Consider the following 20,218-nt stretch of genomic DNA (forward strand, 5'->3'; position numbering starts at 1 on the left):
TGGCAAAAAGTACACGCTTGCCGATTTCAGATCTTTGTATTCAAGCCAAAATTTGCTGTAATGCTTTGTCTTTACATCTCTTTTTGTCATTTTTAACAATAGCGATTTTGGTCATTTTCATACCTTTTCACATCTATTAATGATTATTAAAGACTCTCAGAGGCTTGCGTCATGGCCGCCGGTGATACTGTATGAGAAGGTAGCATGTTCATGGCCAAACAATGAGTGGAAAAAGAAAATGCAAATGTGCTTTTCAATACAAAAAAAAATGTATGGCAGCTGCAAAAGTAGTTGACTACAGAGTACGCAAATAAGAAATCTGCCTAAAAAAAAGAAAAGCAGCTCGGCCAACCGCCTCACTGTCTCTCACAGTGTAATCATAAGATCAATGATCTGTGCCCTCAACAGGGTTCCCAGGCAACAAGCATGCCTCCCCCCACCACTTCACATCCACACCCTCCCCCTTGCGTATGGAGCATCATCCAGCTGCCTGCTAAGAAGCTTGATGAATGCAAGGTCATGACCAGGTTACCGCGCTCAACACTCACAATGTCCCCCCCAAAAAAGAAAAAAAAATCTGTCTTCATGTATTAAATAATTGATCTGGATGACTGTGCATCAGGAAATATAGAGGGGGAATTAGGCCATAAATGAAAAGGATTGTCATGTGCATTTTTAAAAGTACTTAAATATTTCACACAGATTATTTGTACTTGGTGCCAATGAATCATTGCAGTGCGTTAATTTTAAGATGTATTTAGTCGTGTTTCATACCAGTCGCTCCTCTGTTGCAAGAGTCCTGAAGAGTCCCATTGCCTCCTTGATGATGTCCGTCTCCTCCAGGTCAGGGTGGTCTGCTATGATGTTCTTCCTGTTCTCTTCCAACCACAACTGGAAGCCTGTTTTTGGTCTGGTGGTCAGCAAAAACCTTAAGTGAGAACAAGATAGTCTCCCAATTGCACTTAGTTTGTTGCTGCAACATGAAGCACTCTGAATAATTACCGGAAATGCACCGAAACACACGACTAGAAGATGCCTGTAATTACCAAAATGTTCAATTGGCATAATCCACTTGCGCATTTACTGTACGATGTGACTGTTCTCAAAATAAACAACAGTATTTCTTTGGGGAAAATATACGTAGGGCTTGTACCTGTTATTTTCAGCATTGTCCGCTGGCGAGGGAGCAGTTGGGAGATCTGCTTGCTTCTGTTGATCATCTTTGGCCTCCATGATCTCCTGAGTCTTCTTAATGACTGCCTTTGCACCTGACATCTGCAGGAGAGTGGACTGAGCCTGGATGGAAAAATCATAAACAAGATGTAGATGTAGAGTTGGACAGCACAGGATGACCGCCATTACAATTACATCCAATATGAGGATTTATAGAGGCCAGAAATTTAAAAAAATAATAGTGCCTTTGTCTTTGCTCGAGGAGGGAGTGGTTTGAGGACCGGGCTTTTGTTTGACTTTGCAGCAGATGCACTTAGTGGAGCCGACTTCCTGCTGGATGTCATGTTGTCCAGGATGTTTGTCACCCGAGGCTGACAAGACACAGGAGAGGACTTCCCCGAACCAAGAACCTGCATGCATCCCGTCCAAAAACTTTTGGTTGATTAACGTACATAAGCATTTACTTGTTAAAATGACATACACAACTCACCTTGAAAGGGTTTGAACGCCCAACTTTGTTGGCTGCAAAAACAAATTACAGACCAAAGGTGAGGCATTGTTTTGCCATACAATGTCATTATTGGGAAAAACTGCAATGTAGCACGAAAATGTTACCCTTTTGCAATTTGATAAAATTTCCATTTAGATCATTTTAGGGCTGGGGGGGGGGAAAAAAAGTCGACCAAGTCGGATAAGTCAGCTTTAAAAATAGGTCGACTAAAATTTTGTAGACTGCTACGGCGGCTGTGATCTGATCTTTATTTATTTATCTAATGGCCGATGGCAGATGTTATTTGTCGGCTTAAATACGTTCACTGACTTAGTACTTAGTGGGTTTTTATTAGGGCTGCACGATATTGGAAAAACATGCTATATGCAATATAGTTGCTGAATACATCAATATTATTGCGATATTTAACATGTACCTAAATAAATTACATTTCTATTATCTAATGAAAGAATTACATTTTGTCATGCGGCAAAATAAGCAAAATCAATGTATTCTTAATTAATTGTAATTACCTCTCGATCATGTTCAACTTTTGGACGGCGGTGCACATTTTAGTTAACGTCTAACTGGTCAAATTCAGATAAAAGCATAAAATTCCATATGAAACTTATTGCATGTCTTCACAATATGCATAATGCTTGGGCGAAAATTGCGATATAGATCGATATTTTTTGCAGCCCTAGTTTTTATTAAAGACAAAATACAGGAAAAGAAGTTCTGAACTTCTTAACTTGCACTTGGGCTGTAATTATTCCAAAATATAACCTGCCACTTGGTTTTAGGTGTTTATCACTTAACCAGTAGGGGACAGTCATGCACTTAACATGCCAATAAGAAAACCGCATGTACCTGACATCTAGCACTACCCTTGTTTAGTCGAGGAATAATGTTGAAACATCGTCTGTCAGTGACTTTTAAGACACGTGTAATGTAGATATAATGATGTATGTGTGAACTTAAGTGTTTACCTTAAATGGTAATCGCTAGCGCGCTAATGCTAATCACAATGGCTAACCGTTTAGCATAGGCTTGTTGGTGTGTTTATTAATGCATATGTAAAGAAGACAAATTATGAGCACTTATATCCACTCAATTCAACTTAACGTCCAACTTTCGAAGATTGCCCAAAAAATAATAAATTGATTAAAAAATATATAAATAATAAATTTTTTGACTCAATGGAATAATCAATAGGATAATACATTTTAAAAAGATTTGATGATGACAATACTGGATAATTTCAAATGTAAAGATGCAGGCAGTTGATTGAGGAAATACTTACAGAGTGGAGCTGCTTGTTTTAAGGGTGATCCTTGACCTTTGGCAAACGAGTTTAAACCTGCAGGATCAGACACAAGGCATGAGTATGGAATTAGTTGGTAGCCTTAAAGAGAACAAACGTAAACCGAGTTTATGGCAAACTGACGCTTTGGGGCTTCTGCTCCATCTTCGGACTCCATTGCCTGTTGGTCCTCTTGCGCCTCAAGCTCTAGGCCCGGTTCGTCTACCAGTGTCTGCCTGCGGTGACGTTTTTCTCTGACCTCAGCCTGGTCATAACTGTCCATATGTGATTGTGAATTAAGTCAGTGAGATCGCTATTTGGATATACTGTTGGGCAGTAGCAATAGCACTCCTATTTCTACATTGAAATATCACATTCCTTCATATTTTGGCATTACCCTGATGAAGTCCGCCTGACGTCCGGGTATTCTGCCTCCTCTTCCTCCTCCTCCTCTTCCTCCTCCAGAATATGACTGGCTTTTTCCAGAGCAATGTCACTAAGCCGCTGTGCGAGTGCCATGCGTCTGGACCTCGAAGCGTAGCGTATGGCCAGCGTCACCGCGTTTTGAGTCATTAGTTCCGCCAACTCAACGCAGCGATACTCTCTTTCCAGCTTGCATGACAACTGGTGGAATCAAAATTGAAGGAATCAGTCAGGATGAAAAACAACCATAGCATAAAATGAGGAAGTTTTTATACTGACTGCAAACATCTTCATCAGCAGCTCCTGTTGCTCTTTCTGTGACTGACTCTGTCCAACCTCATCCACTTCATAGCCGCTAGAGGACAAGAAGCTGTAGTGGTTGTGGAAGAGCATTGACCGCCAGAATTGTTCCTGGAGGATTATCGATTAAAGAAGCAAAATGGGTAAATCACATCCCGATTTCATCGTATATTTACACTTCCTGTGAATCAGAAATGCTGATCAGACAAGAAAATGGAGCTTGGTCCATTTCAAATATGCATAATGAGTAACACAAGGACAGACAGAGATAAACGATTTGATATACACGTCTGACAAAAGATAATTTCAAAATTTCACTTTTGCAGTCCATCTTTGAAATTCCATTTCAAATTTACAGAAGTTGCAATTTCTGTGTTTACCTCCATCTGTCCTTTCTCAGTGGTGGTCTGACATAGAGGCAACTTGAAAGGCAAGATCGCCACAGCAGGTCTGGGCAGCGTGGGGGGATACCTCGAGCCTTTACATGGTATGCACCTTAAAAACAGATCAGATTTTTAATATTTGTTGCAACTTTATTTGTATACATGCAATATATTTTACTCTCTGGTTTACCTTGTAATGTGGTAAATACAGAAATAAACCATTTGTAACTTGACAAACAGCTGATCAGATGCTGCAGTCAAACCTTTGCTATCTCATCATTATAATGAGGTAATTTAATTTAAACAAAAAGTAGCAAGGAGCCTAACCTGACACATCTTCTACCTAGCAAACAGCTCACTATAAAACTCATGATTACCATCATGTGAATCATTATTACGACCTTAGAACCAACCTTTTCCCACCTGCTAAAAGATACTGTACGCTTTCATTGTTGTGGCTTTGTTGTTGCGCCTTCAACTTTGTTGCTATTTAATGTCGAGTGGGAGCTAATTAAATAGAATTATGATTCTCAAATTTATGCAGAGCCGATATAAGATCTGATGATGGACTCACCTGAGTTGCTGAGGGTTCTCATGCACCCCAACTACCCAGTAGTGGTCCGATTTGCTTTTGCAAGTCTCTCTCGTGTTGCAAACTGGTGTCCACGTGCAGCCCAGGGAGCGGTTCAGCATTCGTACCACCCCCTCAGAATCCACGTAACATGGGGTACCTGAAAATACACAACCAGGCTGACATCTTTAACATTTAAAAATGAAAATGGGCAAAATAAAGGCATACAGGTTCGATGATTAGTTAGCTCTTTACACAGTGATGATGGATGCAAATAATTTTGTCACAGACCCACAAAATTTCAATGTTTGGTAGAAATCTTTACATTTAATTAAAAATAATCAAGAAAATGTAGGCGGTACCCTCAGCGGTAAATCCGAGCCAGCATAGGTAGGATTTGGGAGAGATTGGGAGAGGTTCGCCATTGATGATTTGTCGCCGTCTTCGACCAAACTGCAGTAGTTGGACGGCCAGTACCTGATCCCCATCAAAACCTGTTCCTGATGATTTCAAATGAGACACAGAATCAAATATATGCACTCTTTAATGCTTCACCAGCCTTTGCAGTAATTGCTATTAATGCAGGAGTATTTGGATGACTCGTTCATCATATCAAATAGTCGATTTGGCCACATGATGTACACAAGTATAGCTGCAGTGCGACTAGTGTAATGCTTTTAAAGGGGAAGTCAGCCCCCCCCCCCCAAAAAAAAATTATTGACAAAAATGTTCTATGCAGCCACACTAGTCTAAATACAGTATTTTGGTTGATATTGCATTTGTGAAACATGAGTTAAGCAGCTAAATCCAGCAGTTTTTATCAATATCAGAAGGAAGCCATTTTGCCACTTGCTGTTGACTCAAGATGACATCAGGTAACAACCAATCACAGCTCAGCTTCAGAAACCAGGTTAGCTGTGATTGGTTGTTGCCTGAGCCCAGCGCATCTTCTGTCAACAGCAAGTGGCAAAATGAAAAAAAATCATAACCATAAATATGCATTTAGTGTATTTAATGTGTGTGTACCTCTATGGTACACAATGAGCAACTGCTCTCCATGCCCCGCCATGCAAACGACAGCTCCCGGCAGACTGAAGATTTCCTTCTGAACTCCTCCGATGGAGAAAAACCTGACCATGAGCGCGCTGGTGGCGACGGCCGCCCAGCCTTGACCAAGACACAATGCCCTTGCGTCCTCTCCGTTGGGCAAGTCAACCATCCACTCCTTGTTGGTGTCCCATGACGAGAAGTGAAGGCAGTGTAATTTACTAAGAAAGCAAAGAGGACAATGTTTCAATTGCTATATAGCATGTGGATTTTTTTTTTTTTTTTACACAGCTGTTTCAACCAATGAGGCTATGAAAACGAGGACGTCTTTTTTATAGGGAAAGTCAGCCTTTCCTGATTAAACTAGTGATAACCTCCCTAACTCAGATAAGGAAATGACAAATGAATGGATGAACTCGAATGTGTGGTGGCGGAGCTCGTAAAATGATTATCAACCTAGCTGAATACAGTTTGACTGACTTGATGTTCCTCTGTGGCCAACGGTGATTTATATAAAACAGACTTTCACTTTTTCATTTTTCAATTCCCATTTGCAAACTGTAACAATGAACGAATGATACATGGATTTTGAAAACTTCAGTGGACAGCAGTGGGCATACCTGGCAAGCTCATCTGTGCTGGGGCAGGCCAGTAGCACAGCCTCTTGGGAAACATCAGTCATCGTGTGACCCAACGAGTTAGTGAGGTGCATGGCGTGGTGTACAGCTGTGTCGTGAAACTCCACGTCGATGGCATTGTCCTGCTCGTCGTTGTAGCCTCGCACGATCCCCACCGAGTTCCATATCTGAGGGAGAGTTAGCAATGAGAAACTCACTCTTGGTAAGCTACAACTGAAAATCATGATTCATGAATAGTTCAAAATGCATCATCGCTAACTACCATGAAGCGGTGAGTGAGATGGATGGGGGTGGAGCCTGGTTGAAAAGCTTTCTGGGGTGGCGTTGGTTGTGGCCCTTCATAAACAGGCCGCAAGGTCGCAGGCAAAGGAGCTGCAGTCATCACGGCACGGTCGCCATCATCGTCATCGTCGTCTCCAAATTTAGTTCCACCAAGCTTTAACGAGCCTGAATCTGTGGAACCCGTATTTGTACACGATTGTTGTGAATGGAGGGCCCCTGAAGAAATGTCCCATCAAAACGCTAAAGGTGCTTTTATCCAGGGAAATGTTCAGGATTTTTTTTTTTTTTTTTTTTTTACAATGACACTGGATATTTAAACCCTGAAAATCTGCTTTACATTTGTTAATGCTGTTCAAAGTGATTTTTTAATTCACTTCTCTAAAGTAGACAATCGGTCACTAGTGATTCACTTTGAGTCACCAAACACTCACCAAGTGAATTTTCATCATCCAGTATGGCTGCTCTGTTCTTCACTCGCCCTGTTGCAGGTATGATGAAATCTTCGTCATCCTCATCCTCATTGACAGCACTGACTGCTTTCTTTGCGGGGGAGTTAGCATCACTCCATCCTTCATCAATGACCTGGTCATCGTCATCATCATCAAATAGAGCATCATAGCCTTTCTCTCTTTTTTCTGCAGTCACCTGATGAAAATCCGGAACAAGAGACATTGATTTGATTTGAACACAGCACTAAGTGTAACTTTTGGTGACACTAGAAATGAGTGTTTCAACAAAACAGATACGAACGATACCTTGGAAGTGGTGGTTTTCGACACTGATGCCGTGAAACCCTCCAGCAGGCCCAGGCAGCCCTCAGTGTCCGTGTAAGCAATCTGACTTCCGGATGGGTGCCAGGCTAAACCGCACACTGTGAAGCCCTTCTCATGCTTCTGCCTACGGAGCAGATAAGCCAACTTCAACAAAAGAACTCTTATTTGGAAATGATTTTAAATGCCTTTAAATAGGAACAAACTATTGCATTAAAAATGAATATCCATGATTAAGATAGCATTTTATTGGTGGGGGTGAAATCGGCAAACTCAGTGAAGTCGACTACAACAATTAATCATTTTCAAACCATATTTGTGACACCTGGAACCAATATTTGGCCACTTCTGTGTTTGCTGCATGGCACCAAATGTCTGATTCTATGGAGCGATACTCCAAAGAGTTTTTAAACATACCAAATAGGGTCGCTTTGAATTTAAACCAGGACAAAAATAAAGTTTATGTCATTACAGTAAAGTTTATCCACACTTTTTTCCAGTAAAGATGTATTCTCATCATGTTTAATGTGTTTCTTTTCCATCTTTGAAGATGTGCGGGTCACAAAATTGAATTTGTCATTGTGCTGTTTCAAGACAAGACCCGCCCTACTCTGCCCGATTGGATCATGGCTGTTTGACTTACTCTTTATACTAAATGTTTTGGATGAAATGTTTTGATTCGCTATTAAGCAAGACACACACACACTAGAGGGCTTTTCTCGTCCAAAAATATCTTACGCCGGACATTTGGCACTGTGCCAGAGTACTTTAAGCCCTGTCACTGTCTGATGGTTTACTGGGGAAAAAAAGTTAACTGGGCAATGTGGGTTGAGCAGCAGGGCGGGGCGCGATTACCCAAGTAATGGGGTATATGCCACGGAGGAGGCGGGACTTCCGAGTGTCACACACGCTGTTTCCGGTTGCTGTTTGTGACGTGTGGGCCGCGTCCCAGTGCTTGCGCTTCCGCCTTTGTGCCCCTCGGTTGCGCATTCCCGTAGACTGGTGCGAGTGTGTAGTGTGTCTGTCTCAGTTGTCCGAAGCATTTCAGAGAGTTGAGACGCCCTGTTGAGGGAGCGCAGGGGTGGGGGTGCGAGTGTTGGGACGCAGCCTGTGTGTCGCAGCAGTAGCCGGAAACAGCATCGTGTGTGATTTACGGAAGTCAGAGGTCCATGGCATCTACCCCATTGATGGGATAATAATTAGGATAACTGATTCTAGTGACAGCCCTAGTATTATTCATTTTCAGCATTTTGTCAAAATGACAACTAGATCACAAATGTATTACATACCTCTCTACACACAGTTTGCTCTCAATGTCCCATACTGTTATGAAACCCCCCACGCTGGCAGCTGCCAGGAAGCGTCCACATGGAGACCATGCCGCCACATTAATGGGCTGAAAGCAAAAAAGAAAAACAGTCAACATTGTGGAAAATTTTTTTTAAGAACACAACTTTTTGTTTTGTTTCATACAACTGAATCAACATTTTATGCCTTCATGATTTCAAATGGGAATAAATTCAAGTCACATATAAAATGAACACTGTTACTCTAAACAATTTTATAAATGCGCAGATGATTGTGAGTGCGTAGTCTCCCTGTCCAAGCGAAGCACATATTTGGCTTTTGATGATGTATAGGTCGGATGAGCATAACTTGAGTGTCGGATACATGTACAACTATGAAAGAGGCCCAAGTTGGATTTGAAAAGAGAGAGAGAGAGAGAGAGAGAGAGAGAGAGAGAGAGAGAGAGAGAGAGAGAGAGAGAGAGAGAGAGAGAGAGAGAGAGAGAGAGAGAGAGAGAGAAGTAGAATTGTATTGTTCACATTGCACGGGAAAAATAAATAAGAATTGAACTGTTCAAAAATATCAGATACAGGTATATCCTTAGACTCTTTTGATTTTAATCACATCTAGATGTATTTAAACATGTATATACTGCGTAAATTCCAAAGTAACATATTTTGTTCTGTTCACATTTAATGATGAGTTCATTGTAGCCAAACAACATTTATGGAATGTTTAATTCCCTTTCAATACTTTTCTGGAGTTGTCTTAAATCATTACCTCAACAGAAACTGTTTGCAGCTGTCAAAAACTATTAAATGTAACATTTCAGATACATTACAAATGGCTTGGGCCCAAATGCTGACACCTGGGAGATACCACAAATAATGTACAAACATACTGAGCACTGATTATGAAACTTCTTCACAAATTGTTCACGTCTTTCCAAATAACTTCTAACCCTTTTTCAATGCAACGATTAATAACAATTTCCTCCAACTTTGTCATGTCAATGTGATTTAAAGGTTTTTTCAAGGTCAATTAAAATGATATTGCATGTTTTTATTGTTCCTTTCATCTCTTATTTCTACAGTCTGAGTCAATTTTGAACACATCATCAAACTATTCATTCTGAACCCATACTGACCAGTAAATTGTATTTAACTATAAATCAATTTAACCTATGATTGAATAGTTTTTTTGTTAACTTCTTGTTGTTGGTTTTTTTTTGTTTTTTGAGAATTGTGGTAGTAACGTATGGGGTCTGCACTGCAGAATTATATTATAGCTATTTTCATACAGTCTGGAAATGTACCTGTATGAAACACGGAGTACAGTATTGATGTAGGTTAAAAACTTACAAAAAAATCCTATCAATTAATTGTTTAACCAATGTTGTATTCAAAGTACTGTATGTAAAGTATATGGAAGATGAATTACTCTCCATTAATGTTGTCAAAAACTGAATGGTCCTCAATCTGGAATATATTTCGCCAGTTCGGGCCTATATTAACAAAGACTGATTAAAGCTACACAGTAAATTTTGTAGAGTAAATTTGACTCTAAACAGTGTCTATTTGGTCCCACACTAACAGAGTAAAATTTACACTTAGAAAAGAGTAGAATACTCAAAGTAAGTTTTACTCAAAGTATTTTTAGTGTGCACGGGAGAATTTGCCAATCCTATGAAGAAAAAAAAACTATTAAAGATTTTAGTAAATTTTGCAAGGAGAGATTTTGACTAAATTTTAATTACAAAAAAGGTACACAAGGGTTGAGGAGCAAACTCACGACCTTCAGCTTGGGAAACTGCCACTCTACCACCTGAGCTATGCCACTCCTACTGTTTGCTTATATCTCTTGGAGTTACAAAGATTGTAGCTGAAACGAGCGATATACTAACACACAGTATGAGCTGCATGGCTCAGGGAGTAAATTTAACCTGAAGTTGTGGGTTTGTTCCTCAACCCTTGAGTGATTATATATATATATATATTTTTTTTTTTTATCTTATTTTATTTTACTCCCTTCCAAGTGTAAATTTGACTCTTTTTAGAGTGGGAACAAAGAGTCAAATGTACCCACAAATATATTTGTCACTTCCTCCAGTTATAGTTTTCAATATAGTTTACAACAAATAAAAATAAGAACATATCTATGAAAACTATATTATTTAGCGCCATATTTAGCATTCTCCAAATTTCTCTATTATTTATTTTATCAACTTAAAGATGTGTAGTTGTACACCACCGCAAATTACAACTACATTAATAAAAATAGTCAAAAACTATTCTATAAAACAAAAAAAACAGCTGTGTGAAACTTACCTGAGTGAGCAGATCGTCAGACAGGGTGCTCACATGATTCCAGGACCCTCTCTCGTAGAGGTGAACTTTTGTCTCCACGGGAACTGCCAAAAACTAATGACAGACAATGTGCACACATCAATTAGATGAGCCAAAACCACAAGACAACATGAACAGTTTGGTCTCTTAACCTTTGCTGTGCGAGGTTGCCAGGCCAGGCGACACAATGATTTGGCATTGCTGACATCATTAGTCTTCTGCAGCAGAGGCCAGCTGATCACCTGAGTCTGAATTGGTGCACAAAATCCAATCAGGCAGAACAGACACAGTATGAAACAACATTATGTGGAAAGTGTTTGGCTTGAACGTACCTGCTCCTCAATATCCCACACAACAACTGAGCCATCACAGCTGGCAGACGCCTGTTGAAAGAAGTGTTTGGTAGAAATTACTGATACAGGTCTGCTTAGTATACACAAACTGGGGCTGTCTTGTCAAGGCCCAAGGCTCAAGCTAACTAAGCAGCTGTGTGAGATGAGATGATGTTTTTTTATTAACACAATATCAAATATTACAATCGTATATCCTATAAACAGGTGCAACTCTTAGGTACAAGTTAGCAAATCAAGAGCACATTATGTAATACTGGTACATTATAGACCAATGGTGAAAATGCCCCATTTTGTATTAAAGTGCTTTAAAGGCAAAGGGGAAGTCAACCTTAAACATTTCGTGACAATACTATGTTATATGTGACCTCAATAGTCTAAACATGACATTCTGATTTTTTTGAATATGAGTTATGAAGCAAAATCCAGACGTTTTATCCGTCTCAGGGGGCGGCCATTTTGTCACTTGCTGTTGACTGAAGATCCCAATGTTGCTCAGGGCTCAGGCAACAACCAATCAGAGATCACCTGTTTACTGAAGCTGCACTGTAATTGGTTGTTACCTGAGACCTGAGCAACTGTGATGTCATCTTCAGTCGACAGCAAGTGGCAAAATTCCACATACTCATATTCCACTAATGCAATATCAATCAGAATATCATATTTAAACTAGTGGGGCTGCGTAGAACACCGACTGCAATTTTTAAGAAGTTGTTATACAGTATATTGCATCTGTGATGATAAAATGCCAGCGTTGACTTTTTTTTATGAATAAAATGATCAAAACAAGAATATGTTCTCTAGATATTTTTTTTTAAACAGAAAAATTGGGGGACCGCCTACAACCAAATGCAAATGGGCCTGACTGCATTTTTCACCCGGTAGGTATTTAGATGACATACTGTAAGAGATGAAAGGAAAGAGAACGAATCATAAGAGGAACAAAACTATGATGACTAGGGATGTCCTGTACATATTAATCAACACATAAACTGCATATACTAGCAATATTAACAAGTATCAAATGGTCACATCATTTAAACACCATACAGTAAATCCAATCCTTACAGGATTCAAATGCTGCTTTAACTTTTAAAGTACAGCACAGCAGGCTCAGCTAATTATTGCCTTGGTAATAGTTTATTTCATTTACTGCATCAGTTAAGGAAAAAGAAATGAGAAGCAATGGGGGATAATCAAGTTATTCTCTATTTACTTAAGAGCATGGGAAGGAATTCCACTTGAGAGGAGACAGCAGTCAAACATACTGTTGCGGTGGAGTGGCGGTGACAATCATGACTTCAATTGGACCAACTTTGGCCTACATCACATTACCCGATTTCACTGGTAGAAGTGTGTCAATAGTGAGCACAATTGTGGTGAGTGGAAAATAATTTGAAAATATGTACCGTTACTTTAGAACAACCAGTAGAGGTATTTTGACGATCCACTTTAACTATTTCCCCGAGTTTAAAAAAAGTGCCTCTTTTTCTTCACAATCAAAAGAAACACATTGAGTAGCGTAAATGTACCCACCAGAAAGTCATCTTTGGGGTCAAAGGTAACACTGAGCACAGGGGCTTCATGGCCCCGGAGGGTTTTCTGTTGGCTGCTGTCTGACACTTCCACCACTTTAACCAAGAAGTCACTGAGGCAAGGAGAGAAACGACAAATCAGTATGTTCGCACTGGTAGAAGCTGGCAATCTGGTCAGCACAAACAAGAAGCATGTCAGCTGTAAAAAAAATAAAAAATAAAAAATAAAAATAAAAATCGGATTCACTTCAGTGTCCAACAGATGCCTATCTCTCAAAGAACTTCAGATGTCTGCATTTCTTAAAATCAATATAACAACAAAAAAAATACCAGTGTGAAAATGCCCGCATCAATAAAGCCCCATACTCTGCACAAATCAATTCTGATAGCAGGCAGACATCTCCAATCACAGCTAATCATAAACCGATCTATGCGCTGTGTGCCGGAAATGTGATTCAAGCACATCAATGTGTGAGGGTCATTCTGAAGAAGAAGATTAGTCTTCAACAGAACAACATCATTGTCCGGTGAGTCATAACATGATCAAAACTGAATTCAACTAATGTGGCATGCAAGAATTCCTGACTAGCCGCTAAACTTGAAGCCTAAGCATAGCAGACGTGCGTGATTTGACAAAGCGAAAGCGACGTTTGCACATCTTTCAGCTCTGGTTCTTCTGAATATCTCGAGGGGAAAAGATGAGGATGGAATATGGACAAATAAGCTGGATATTCTCACATTTTATCAAAAGCAATAATGTGACAAGCTCAAGCTTTAGTGTTTATTTACCAAAACAGCTAAAGTTAAAGATGCGCAGTTTAGGACAACACTGCAATTCACTTGAACAACAAAAGTTCGATACCACAAGCACATTTCAAAGCAATGAGACACTTAACATGAACATTCGTTCAACCAAAAATCTGTCAAGCACTAGGTGGGAACTATTAGCCTTGTTACTAAAATTTGTAGCTCAACTTGAATAATGAAGAAATTGTGAATAATTATCTTTACTATCATTTGAATATAAAATATGGAGACACGACTTCAAACCATGCAAGTACTTGTGTTGTCAAGTTACGTTATTGACGTCAGCCACCACACGAGAACGACAGAGCGATCGAGGAGGCTGATAAAAATAGCATTCAACCGTCTTCATGACGTTGGTTGCTGTGCGACTGACGCAGAGGCTGCTCTGATACCCAATTTGACCGTCCAGAGCGCTTGATCTCATGATACATCTGCAAAATCTCATTTGAACCACATTTCACACCACCTCCACATGTGGTTTGGCTCTTACTTGGGGGAAAAAGTACTTTGTGTTATTTTGCTCTTCATACACCATAACATAATCAACAATCATTCATTCCTATAAGCAAGTTAGTCAATTTCAACTTCGAGATAAACTGCATTGCCTGTCAAGAAGCCTAGCAAGCACAATGAAAGACTGCAAACTATTCCCAGAAAAGCCTCAATGCAGTATGTTTATGGTATTTGCAAGAAAATATTTAATAAATAAACACATATTATGAGCAACCGATGACACGGTTAATGAACAGCAAGTACACCTGAACAACCTGGAGCTGAGCAGATAAAGGTTATTACATGTGCACAGATGATAGATCTAAAAACTGTTACCTTAAAATGCTCAAAGAACACTTTAAGATTGGGTCAAAAGAGAAGGTTACATAATTTAAGGCAGTGTTGGTACCTGGAGCCAGCAGCAACTTTGGATCCAGTGGTGTTGAACGTGACGTGCGTGGCGTTGGTAGTGAACCGGGTAAGGATGCCGTCCGGCTCACCATCGGGAAATGTGTGTATCTGCACTGTGTTATTGGAGGTTGCCGTCACAAGCTTGCCATTCTGAAGAAAGAACATGTGTCGTGAAGTTCATGAACACCAAAATTCTTTCATGAAAATGAGCGATGAACTCATGTTTGCAACACATTCAAAAACATAATTAATTATAATGGAAAAATGATCAACCTTGAGGGCTAAGGAATAAACTTTTTCGCCGACAGTGATGAACCTTGGCTCATCGTCCAGATCCTCCCATATCCGAACATCTCCATCATGCCCACAGGTCACTATGAACCTGAGGAGAATCAGAACGTTGAGTTCTGTTCATTTCTTATTAACTTATTAAAACTCATCATAAAACTGCAGGTAACAAAAATTTTATTCAAAGCCAAAAATTATTTGCTACCCAGAAATATTCTGAAATTATTCATTGTAAGGGAAGGAGGGATTCATGTTATGATCCAATGAATAAATCACTGACTATTTATTGTTAATGAAAATGTTTTAAAACTGTATTTTGTTTTCTTTGTCGTACATATGTTCAACTAAAACGAATGAATTATTTCCGTAAATAGGTAAAGTACCGCTTTGATTCACGCGCTTGCGCTGTCACTCACGCCATTTTTTTTTCATACTCGCAATGCATTGTGGTCTATATCAACCGATTGAGTGAGCATCGATGTTTACTACTTTTCAAAGTGCATTCTGGGTAATTTTGCATCAACATTTTTGTTCCCTGGACATTGGGACATCCCTCCAAAATGGTGTGAGCCCCGAGTAGTGTAGTGCCCAATAGAAGGAGTGGACACAGCCTTAGTTTATTGGTGTGTGCGGTGTCAAATTGTGGAATTGACAATTCCAAACATCTGGGATTTTCTGCTATTTCCACAATGCAACACTTATTTTCCACAGCGTGTGTGTGTGACTAGCACACAAGCCAGGTATATTGTTACAGTAGTCAAACTAAATTTTATCACATTTTCAAATTAAAATAATCCCCACAAATCAAATTACAACGATCCTAAGTTTAATGCTTTTCAATGAGCAGAGCGGCGTTTCACCGAGGAAAAATGCTGCATTCGAGCAAAGTGGGAAATCGGATTTATCCCGCTCGGATTGTGTCAGTTCCGACCTTAACCCCTTTTCGGACATGTAGGTGAAATTGCCGTTTTGTTATGTTGTTTTGACTGCACATTTTTGCGCTACTATTATTTTTGCATGTTCGGAATAAAGCCATCAGCTAACCATTTAAGGCAGCGGTTCACGGCAAAATAACGCTAGGTAGCGAGTTGCCAGTCACGGCAAAGTAACCACTGCGTTTGTTTAATGGTTTGTTGCTCAATTTTCCGCAAAGTCAAAAACAAAAATGGACAGCGCAATGTCTTATTGTACTTTTTAATGTGTGCACTGTGCTTTTTCCCACGGTACCATCATTTGCATCATGTAAGTGAAGGTGTTCAAATATGCTTCTTGGAGTGCATCGAGTTGCCTAGTTTATCATGTGCTAAAAGTTACACATCGTCAAAAATAATATAATAGTGTATAAAATACGTAATAAAGTTGACATACTTCCCAGTGTCATCGAAGCAGACTTCTGTGTGCCCCTCTGAGTGCCCGTAGCGCATATTTTTCCTTTCGCAAGGCATTTTGAAAAACTAGCAGACGAGAAAGGAGGAAAAATATTTATTAGATCAGACAGAACGTTGATTCTTGTCCAAAACATTAATTAAAGCGTCGACCGCCTGTTGCTTCAGAGGTAAGCTAGCAAAGGAGTCCGGCTAGCACAAAAGCAAGCGAATATATATATATATAGCAAACTTTACTCATCACACATAAAACCGTCATTTAGGATCATCATTTAATGATGGAACTTTGCCTTGATCTTAACTTGAATGTTTTTATAGCAACTTACAACTCTGCCGGGAGACTCTTCAATGTTGATGTTCGACTCCTGAATCTCCCGCGTTACGTTGAAAATAGGAAACAGGCGTCACCAGTCCCGCCAACATACGCGATGACGCAACATCCGACACGCCTCCTTTGTTAAAGCGACGGACAGCGACTCCAAAGTACGAAAGAGTAAGATCGAAACATTGTGCATGAATAAAAATAACATTCATAATGCGACATTTGAAATGCTATAAAGTTGCTTCTTCTGGGGTTGTTGCTTTCAAACCCAGAGTCAACAAGTTCAGTCATACTTACAAGAATGGAAACATTTCTTTATTGACAAAATGGTTATATAACAATATCATTTTAAATTTACGATCATTCAAAAATATTCTGCCATTTACTCCACCTGATGGTTTACAATTTGGAATAATTTGCAATCTGAGAGACTCACTTATTACTGAAGAGAGCTTCTGCAGGAACAAGTTGGACATAGTAAAACAGTACATTTTGTAATGGGACAGATACTGTTAGCCAAAAAACACAAAAGTGATTTCCATAAACCTTTGTGGGATTATGGTGCACGTACTAAGGATGAGTTTATTACATGCGGTTAGGAATTGTAATGAAGGCGTCGACACTGGAATTTATTTTTACCATTTGACCCCCTCAGAATCATGATAGCACCTGACAAACTCAGATGTGACACTACACATTTCCCCCCCACTAATTCAATTGGGCTCTTGAAATTCTATACATGGTTTTATTACTGTTTAGCAAACAATTAATGTAATGGTGCTTAAGACTTTTGCAAAGTGCTTTTATGCACAGTGAGTATGTTCAATACCAGTTACCGATACTAAAAAGTACCAATAGCTTTAGTACTTTTGATACATAAAATTCCCCCGCGCCCCCCAAAAAGTCAGATGGCATTTTACCAAGTGCGCCACTGAGCAGTATCAGAGCTGGTAATGATGATCAGTTGTATGTATGGAAGTGGGCGTGCAAAGTGGGACTTTGAAACATTTCAATGTCTGTCCCATTGAAAATGAATGGGGGAAAAGTTGATATTTAACGTAGATGGAAGACGTGAATTTTTTAAAACTTGAATGGTGTAAATCTGAAGTATTATGTGGGAGTTGTTTGACGGCAAAAAAGTGTGGAGAATAAATTGTGCCTAAAATAATAATAATAAAGAATCCGAATGCTTTTCAGCATTCTCACAATAATTAAAAAAGGCAATCATACCAGTGTTTCCACATGTACCTCACAGTACTAAAAGCAGGATTTGACAGCAACACAATGATCCACTTTGGAGAAGAATTCTAATCTTACAATACATAAGATTCCCTCAAAGGGCATGCACTACACACATCTGAATTGCACTGCACCGCTTTGGCCTCCCAAGCAATATGAGATCATGTGCACGATTGTAGTCATTCATTATAATCAACAAGCTGTAGCGTTTGGATGCTAGACTTTTTGAGACTTTGTCCACAAGGGAGCAGTATACAGAAGTATGTACTGTATGTCTGACTGGTGAGTTTTATGGGCTAAAAATAGGTGGATTGGCGAGTGAGTCCTTAATTAATTGGCTGTTTCACTGCTTGGTATATTGTCCCATTGCAAGAAAACAAATCCTTGACACACTGACAAAATTATTAAAAATTTAATTTTAAAATATTTTTTCACCAATTACCCATCAGAACTGTTTCTACAATACACATTCTCACCCACCCTTCTTCATATACATTCGACACTTACAAATCTGATCAAAATCATTTGGAAAAAGAGGGACAAATGGACAGTTTAGTCACAGAGTAAGAGGGCAATAAACACAAACTACAGTATATAAGCATAAAAAAAGCAACATATTTGTGCACTGCTAAATCAACGTATTTAATCATTTCCATTTTATTCATTTTTTGTATGTATTCCCTTTTTAACAGCTGTTTAGAAGAGAGGGGAGATAAATGACATGTGAATTGGGATTCCACACCACTATGAGAGGAAATTGTATTTTTCATGTCCTTGTTTCCCTATTTGCTCTACTGAAGCCCTGACATTTAGAAATGTCCTTTGCAGTGAACAAAGTGGATGGTTTTAGATTTAGCGCGAAAGCAGAATTTTCCATATCATTAGCCTGTCGAGCTCTGACATGCCCGGCACTTGGCACACGAACACAGAAGTAGCTATGACTTGTATAATACAGCTTGTACTGTATCATACATGTATGATACAGCCCCAATTCATTCTGTCCGGACATAAATCTCACGAACAATAATACTACAGAACCATTATAAATTACATTTATTGTTTTGTGTATTAATATGGTGGACACGGTTAGAGATGAGAGGGAACACTGTATCACATTGATTCCAGTATTTGGAGATGAATACTTGAAGATTAGATTCATATTGTATCTAGTTCACCATTTAAGTTAAATACCAATACTTTTAACTCAAGTGATTGCGAAATACCCATTTAAAAAGCATGATGGAAGACAGCTCTCCATGTAACTGCTTGACGGACAAAAATATGATGATTTACAGTATATTACCACCTAGTGGTTGTAGAAGAGAAGGCATTTACCGTCTTCCAACTGTGAGTGTATTTTTAAAATTGTAAGCTCTCTCTCGCTCAATCAATCAAAGGTGTCTGAGACAGATTAAGGTTTAGGTCGTTTTAATGAAGCGCAAGGCATACGTTGTAAACAGTTTCCTCTCAATGTCACAGGAGATTTAAATTTGGGTTTGAAGACGATTAAGCTGCAAAAGCACGTGTGTCGAGTACTACTGTGTGGAAGAGTACCACGTTAAGGCCATTTTCTGACATGTTACGGACCAAACCAGTAAAAAACTCAATTTATGGAAAAAGTGAACCTTAGTATGAATAACCGGCAATTGACATGTAGTTGAACGCAGCCTCAAAAGTAGCACTTTGCATTAATCAGCCTCCAAAAAGTAGCTCAAGATTGGCAAGTACACCACTCCTCGTGCGATATTGCAGAATATTAGGTTTTGTTCAATTAATAAACTATGTCAAATAAACAACATGAAGATGTTTTACTCCCAATTTATAGAATCTGTTCTTACATTTCCTTTCATATGTTGGTTTGTGTTTGTCACACATGCATGCTGAGGATTTATTTTATTTCCTAACACTTTAGTCCAGAGGTGCTCAAGTTTGGTCCTCGAGAGCCCCTATCCAGCCTGTTTTCCATGTTTCTCTCCACTAACACACCTGATTCATGATGAGGATTGTTATCAGGCTTCTTCTGCAAAGCTTGCTGATTAGCCGATCATTAGATTCAGCTGTGCTGCAGGAGGGAAACATGGAAAACAGGCTGGATGGATAGGGGCTCTCGAGGACCGAACTTGAGCACCCCTGCTTTAGTACTTCAAGCGTCCCTTAGACATACTACACTTACTGGGATGTCAATTTATCGCTGACATTTTTTTGTTTTTAAGAATTAATTTGCGATACTATTGTTACATATTTTAGATTTTACTTTTATCGTGGTGTCCATTTGTGCATTGTCATTTGTGTTGCTGGCTGCACCACAAATTGCTCCTTGGGGACAATAAAGATGTATTGAACAACAATGATTAGTTAATAAACAGTAATCAATAAA

General features: G+C 39.3%; 1 protein-coding gene across 2 annotated transcripts in view; it reads right to left on the reverse strand.

Moving 5' to 3' along the window:
* wdhd1 (WD repeat and HMG-box DNA binding protein 1) overlaps positions 1-16,696 on the reverse strand; it is a 30,215-nt gene extending 13,519 nt beyond the window's left edge. Inside the window, exons 1-25 of one of the 2 annotated variants that reach the window (XM_086072335.1) lie at positions 16,607-16,696; positions 16,264-16,349; positions 14,881-14,989; positions 14,606-14,757; positions 12,899-13,010; positions 11,345-11,395; positions 11,165-11,260; positions 10,995-11,087; positions 8,670-8,776; positions 7,366-7,507; positions 7,042-7,255; positions 6,591-6,781; positions 6,311-6,495; positions 5,670-5,911; positions 5,006-5,143; positions 4,647-4,803; positions 4,070-4,184; positions 3,669-3,800; positions 3,364-3,590; positions 3,111-3,241; positions 2,967-3,023; positions 1,664-1,695; positions 1,419-1,583; positions 1,154-1,296; positions 775-910 (exon numbers count right to left, since the gene is read on the reverse strand). In XM_086072335.1, coding sequence (XP_085928461.1) covers positions 775-910; positions 1,154-1,296; positions 1,419-1,583; positions 1,664-1,695; positions 2,967-3,023; positions 3,111-3,241; positions 3,364-3,590; positions 3,669-3,800; positions 4,070-4,184; positions 4,647-4,803; positions 5,006-5,143; positions 5,670-5,911; positions 6,311-6,495; positions 6,591-6,781; positions 7,042-7,255; positions 7,366-7,507; positions 8,670-8,776; positions 10,995-11,087; positions 11,165-11,260; positions 11,345-11,395; positions 12,899-13,010; positions 14,606-14,757; positions 14,881-14,989; positions 16,264-16,340 — 3,204 coding nt within the window. In that variant the 5' untranslated portion in view covers positions 16,341-16,349; positions 16,607-16,696. Of the gene's footprint in view, positions 1-774; positions 929-1,153; positions 1,297-1,418; positions 1,584-1,663; positions 1,696-2,966; positions 3,024-3,110; positions 3,242-3,363; positions 3,591-3,668; positions 3,801-4,069; positions 4,185-4,646; positions 4,804-5,005; positions 5,144-5,669; positions 5,912-6,310; positions 6,496-6,590; positions 6,782-7,041; positions 7,256-7,365; positions 7,508-8,669; positions 8,777-10,994; positions 11,088-11,164; positions 11,261-11,344; positions 11,396-12,898; positions 13,011-14,605; positions 14,758-14,880; positions 14,990-16,263; positions 16,350-16,606 lie in introns of both variants that reach the window. The other variant, XM_086072334.1, reaches the window with a different exon arrangement.
* Positions 16,697-20,218: the final 3,522 nt, after the last annotated feature.

Source organism: Leptonotus elevatus, chromosome 3 (genome assembly GCF_054856555.1).
Source record: "Leptonotus elevatus isolate MCC_2025b chromosome 3, RoL_Lele_1.0, whole genome shotgun sequence".
In the NCBI taxonomy this organism is placed as follows: Eukaryota; Metazoa; Chordata; class Actinopteri; order Syngnathiformes; family Syngnathidae; genus Leptonotus; species Leptonotus elevatus.